The sequence below is a fragment of the Asparagus officinalis genome, chromosome 8, assembly GCF_001876935.1.
Source record: "Asparagus officinalis chromosome 8, Aspof.V1, whole genome shotgun sequence".
Lineage (NCBI taxonomy): Eukaryota > Viridiplantae > Streptophyta > Magnoliopsida > Asparagales > Asparagaceae > Asparagus > Asparagus officinalis.
Window position 1 is genome coordinate 288,041 of NC_033801.1, and position 6,143 is coordinate 294,183.

The 6,143-nt window shown below is 37.5% G+C and overlaps 1 protein-coding gene across 1 annotated transcript; it reads left to right on the forward strand.

Annotated features, from left to right (window-relative positions):
- LOC109819382 (protein FMP32, mitochondrial-like) lies at positions 5–5,802 on the forward strand (the record flags this gene model as incomplete). Its single annotated transcript, XM_020385097.1, has 7 exons — positions 5–151; positions 268–399; positions 511–570; positions 4,627–4,703; positions 4,820–4,876; positions 5,323–5,389; positions 5,474–5,802. Coding segments are annotated over 7 exons (660 nt in total), but the record flags the coding sequence as incomplete, so codon positions are not given.

A 6,143-nucleotide genomic window follows, 5' to 3' on the forward strand; every position in this document is an offset into this window, starting at 1 on the left:
CCCTCCCTCCGCCTCTTCTTCTTCTTCAGGCGGCGGCGTCGGCTCCGGCGGCTCGTTTCTCTACAACAACCGAAGAGGTCAGGTCCTCCACATCTCTCAGCTCGTCAAATCCAATGGCACTAGGGCTTTTCTTGTCGACACCCTCGCCCTTGTAAGCGGCGTCATTTTCCCCTTTGCAAATAAAATGTTTCCCCTTCTTCTTTCTCTGCTGATGCGGAGATGGAAATTAGCTTATTATTATTATTATTATTTAAAAAAAAAAATTAGGTGAGGAGGTTGGAGGCTCAGGGAGTTCCTTCAAAGCAGGCGGAGGCCATCACCTCGGCCATCACCGAAGTTTTGAATGATAGCTTGGAGAATGTGGCGCAGTCGTTCGTCTCCAAGGGGGAAATGCAAAAGGTATGCACAGAGAGCTGTTTGATTGATTTTTACCGACCCATTGTTTCCTTCCTCCTCTTTTGGTTGTTGTGGTGGTCAATGACGGTTTCTTTCTTATATGAATGCTCTTAGAGCGAGATGATCCAAGATGCTAACCTCTCCAAGTTCAAGTCTGAAGTGCAGAGCTCGCAGGTACGACTTGCTTCTCTTACAATATTGAGAGTTTTAGTACATTTCCAATGCGTTTCTCCCATTATTTCATGCTTGTTGTAATACCTTGATATTGTGTGTGATCTTGTAAATAGAACAAACCTTTTTTTTTTTTTTGAGAAAAAGGATGGAATATCACAAAGATATCCCAGCCAGCTAAATTAAAATAAACTGCTTGTTACAAATATAGTACACCTCCCAACCAAGAGTATGCACTAAAGTTCAGAACAAAAGACTACAAAACAGTTGCAACAGCACCCCTGTATCTACCACCGGATACAAACTCCTAAAAATAGTAAAAAGGTTATCAGCTTATAGTACATATACCCCAAAATAGTAAAAAAACTTTTAAGACTAAAAATGTTTTCCCTCCAATCAAACACAAGGCACATAAAACTCTATGTAAAATCTTCATTCCAATTGAATCACATTGACCACAGAAGTCCTGTCCTCGGCTTCAGCAACTTCAGCAATTTGACTCCTTGCAGTAGCTCTCTTTCTTCTTCTTTCCTGCAATCTAGCAGCTCGAGCAGATATCACTTTAGAACCTAACCAAAGTAGCTCTCTTTCTTCTTCTTTCCTGCAATCTAGCAGCTCGAGCAGATATCACTTTAGAACCTAACCAAAAGGTTGAATAAGTCACTATTTTGTTCAAATCTAGCAGCTCGAGCAGATATCACTTTAGAACCTAACCAAAAGGTTGAATAAGTCACTATTTTGTTCAAAAGGGAAAGAACAAGCCTTTATTACAGTGACTTACCTTCCCCAATTCCCTTGTGGGGCACATATGATCATTTTTAATGCCAACAGTTAATTCTTAACTGCTTTTGCTATTGAAATTTCCAAAGCACATTGCTAAGCTGACGAATGGAATATTTGTATATCTGATATCCTATGGTTATCCTTTATCATGGTTGCTGACTTTGTAGACAAGGACTTTGCGGTTATGTAGTTGAAGATGTGGTGCAGTCAGTTTGTGGTTTTGGGTCATGGGCCAATTGAACTCAAAAGGTTGCGGTTCTGAGTCATAGGCCACTTGAACTCAAAAGGTTGTCTAGTCGGATAACATCTGTTTTTTCCATTGAGAAACGCTTACAACATTTTTGTTACAGGCAAGTGCAATCCAACCATCCTTTATGGTATGGTAAGATAAACAAGGTAGGTACTTGACCAGTTTGCCGTTCAAGTTATATAGTGTATGAATTTTATCAATTTGAAGGTGTTGTGACTATTCTTGGTTGTAGAACAAGCCGTTGTTTTTGACCTTAGTCATGCTTTCAACTGAATGTTGATCATAGTCACAAGTGTTGTTGGCCTCCACAAACCTTTAAAGATTGGTAATATGCAGCTTTAATGATGAATTTATACTGTTATATGTCAGCGTAGTCTTAAACTGAATTGAGGATATATTGAAAACAAATATGATAATTGAAAATATAAGAACAAACAGTCTACTCTATAATTATATCATATCTTACTGGAAACTACACTGATTATGAAAGATGAGAATGACTTATGTACAAAGTATGACTTCGGTTTGGAAGAGTGAGTTGAAATAACAAATTTGGGGAAGGCTGTTAGTGAAATATTGATTATTACATTATTACCTACCAGATAATAAATACTATTACTTCAGATACAAAGCAGCTTAGTGAAGGAAGATATGGGTTGAAAACTTGAAATGATGGTTCTTTATTGTCGGCTAGGCTGTTTCTACAGAAGACTACCTTAAGCCTGACTATGCCCAGAGATTTTCCATTGCAGGTTTGCCTGAATATGTCCTGAGATGTTTCGATTGCAGTTTTACTATATCAAAAGCTGTTATGAATGTTTTCTTCTTGGTAATAGGAGCCATAGTTTATTTTTATACCCGGGTTGGTAAAGTAAAAGTCTATAGCTCCCAAGAAGGTACTAGACTATTGCTGGTAGGAATTTGGGTTAATTTTTGTTCGTTAAGTAGTTCTTGCCTCTATTCTGTAGTTGAGATTTTGTGAGATTCTGAAAAATAAATAAAACTATTTGATTTCCTTATCGTATGGGTTATCTCTACTTAAGCTTCAACTTCGCCTTTATGCTTCCTTGATTTGTGCTTAAACATAAAAGGTATTCGGGAATCGGTTCTCATGGGCTTCCTTTCCTATTTGGAACAATCAACTGTGTAGATGCATGGCCTACCTAGTGTTGATGTATCCCTATTTCTAGACACCCAATTACAGAGGCTTCAGGGTCATTTAAAGTTCACTTGTCTTCCTAGAATTAAGGTGAATTTTGTAAAACTTTGCAATGTAGATAGGAGCCTGGGGATCTACTTTTAGCCTACATCTATAGGCCTACTAGGCCATGAGTTGGACTATCGATGCGCAAACTTGATATACCATTTCTTTATTGCAAAAGATTGTTCCTTGAGAGATGCAGTTCCATTAATATCTTGTTTTGTGTATTTATTTGCTTTAGCTTCACATCTCACTTCTTTTCCATTGGAATCTGGGGGTTCCCTTGACCGTGTATAAGATATGTGTGGAAGTGAAAGATGATAGTTACATGATTAGCTACTATTTATGCAATTAAATTATATATAATTGATCTGTAATGAGCTTGTTAATGCTATTACATGTTGAACAAGTACACTTCAGTTTGTCCAGTTAGCTAATTTTTTACCAATTATGATCCACATTGTTGTTGGAGATGCTCCATGGTAGAATAAGCATGACAGTTAAACTTCCTAGCAGAGGCTCCTTTGGGTAGAAATAGGCATGGCAGTTATCTGATATTTGCATTGAGGATTATAGTCACAGATTTCCTGTTTCTCCAATCAAGGGGCATGATGATGAGAGATGATAACAAGGTTTTCTATAGAGAATTTCGTCGTCCATCAATAGTGTTAGTAAACAAATAAAGGTATCACTTATAAAGAATTGACCTGTTTTTCTTCCTGTGCGTCCTGGGCTCACTGCTTAGGATGTCTTACTCTTAGGTACTAACAGTCCATTCCAATACCAATCAGTCTTAACCTTCTGGGTTCTAACTGTTCCTGGCTACATGGATGGTCCAAGAATATACTACTTGACACTTTTGCATAGTCTTCAAGCTCAAATTGATGTCGATTCAGGAAATTTGAAATGTTTCTCAATGATCTCTTCAGTTTGTGGTTCTTATCCTGGTTCAATCTTCTTTCTTTGTGCTGTTGGTATTATTATTTTTCCAACAATTAATCAAATAAAAAGTTCTAGCTTTTCATCCTCTTTCTCAGACTTGTATTGATCAGTTATATTTATCAAATATTTATTGTGGCCTTAAGATAACTTTCTTGCCAAGGTCTTTTTTTTACTTGCTGTTAAGTCAATAAAAGTCAGTTCAATCTTTTCTTGGGGTGTCAAGCGAGTCTGTGCATGCAGCAGCAACATCAACAAAGCTTTTAGACGATGTTTGTGTTTGACCACATAATACCTTTTGTCCATTTAGCAACAGAAACCAACTTTATGCTTAAGTATTAACTTGGGAACGTGGTTCTAAGTTTTCCAGTTTCATGATTAGGCTGCATTGTTAGTGATATGTTTCACACAGTTCTTTCTGCTAGTTAGCTCATTTATGGACAAGTGATCTCATTTTATTTAAGTTCCCCATGAGCTTACTGGGTGAAATGGATCTCTGTTGAGCATATGGTTTCAAGTCTTCGAATTGAAGCCTTTTCCTTTGTACCTTTGGGCTGACAATCATCAACTGCGAATTATATACTGAAGTGCTTGCATGGATGAGGGTTCAAGTACTTCATTGCTCTTCCAAATTCATCTCTTGTGTGTTTCTTTATAGATGTATTAGTAGCACATAGGTGATATTTTGTGTTGTTAATATATTTGAAGTCAAATATTTCCACACAGACGTGCATGTTGTGGCATTAAGTATTCCTCTGCTCTTTCTGAAGTTTACTATCCTTAGAGACAAACAACATCACAAGCTGATATACTGAGTGAGGTAGGGTATCAATTTGACAACATCGATGTTCTTAATTTCTTAAAAGTTTGTGTGATCTGGATGCAGGAGCACCATTTCTCTTTGTTGCAACGTGAGACTGAAAAGCTCAGGGGTGACATTGAGAAGATGCGTAGTGAGTTAAGGTCTGTGTTGCTTTTCAGATGCTGGTTTATCATGATTAATTTTATATCATTTCTTTATATACTCCATGTTCTGAAAGGCACTACTGATAATGTGAAAAACTTTTTCCCTGTGATAGGTATGAGATTGACAAAGTCACTGCAGGGCAACGCTTGGATCTGAACCTTGAAAGAGGGTAAGGGATGATGCTACCTTAAGCTCTCTTGGTTTTACTTCATAACTTAAGTTCCTTCCTAGCATTAGAAATGATTTGTGATATCTTGCTTAGTCTGGGTTTTACTAAAGGTGCATTACTCGAAACTATTTTGTGTGTTAGGCTGTGAATAGATGATTGAACAGGGATTTTGCACTTCAGGCAGTTAATTGGCAATAATGGTTTTTTCCCCTTTTGTTTTAAACTAATGTATGTGGCGCTTAATTAGCTTTACTGTCCTATTTTTATTTGATCCCAGCTGTAAAATGTTCTTGTAACTTGCTTAATTGAACTGTGAGTGATCATAGTTTTGTTTCAGGCGTAATTATTGGTTCGGGGCTGAAATTGATGTTTATGTCCTATTGGAAGCTACGTCTATCATTTTAGCTCTATTTAGGAATTTTAATTATGTTGTGGATAAATTTCAGGCGCATTAGAGATGAGCTAGCGAAGCAGAATGCCGAAACTACTGATCTGACTAACAAGCTTGACAGGGTGAGGAGCTAAACAAAAAGGAGAAAATTTTGAAAAGGACATTGATATCAGTTTGTAGTATAACAAATCTTGACTATATTACAGGAAATTCATGCCTTGAGGGCCCAACTGGAGGCGGCAAAATACGACGTCATAAAATACTGCATTGGTACCCTTGTTTCAATATCTGCCGTCGGCCTTGCTGTGCTTCGCATTCTGATGTAAAAGACAGTTATTCTTTACTTGATTGATCAAATGGGATACCCATTTTTTTTAAAAAAAAAAGGAAAACCACAATCCATACATTGTTTTTGAAAGCAAAGTAGTTGTTGGAGCTTGTAACATTTGGTAGATGTTTCTAACAATTCTTAGATTGCTTAACAGAGAGAGCTTGTAACTGATTACTCGTAAGCATTTGTTCTTCTTCTTCTTCACTGTTGGCGTGTTTATTGGTTCTGCACGACCCCACAGTGGAAATCAAGTGGGAGGCGCAGGCGTTTATCTGTTTGGAACGTAGCAAGTGATGCATTTATGTTTGTTGACAGCAACAAGTTGGTGATGGGGAAGGGGTCACTCGTACTTCTTAATTTTGCAAACAATTATTAATTAATGGTGTAAGGCTAATTCACTCATCCATCCGCTATAGCTGTGACTTTCTATTTTATTGTCTTGCTCCCTTGGGGAAGTAATCTAATGTCGGAATGATGTATTTTTGGGCTCCCCATACTGCATATTGCTCAAGAATCCAAAGCACGTGACAGAGTTGGTCGATATG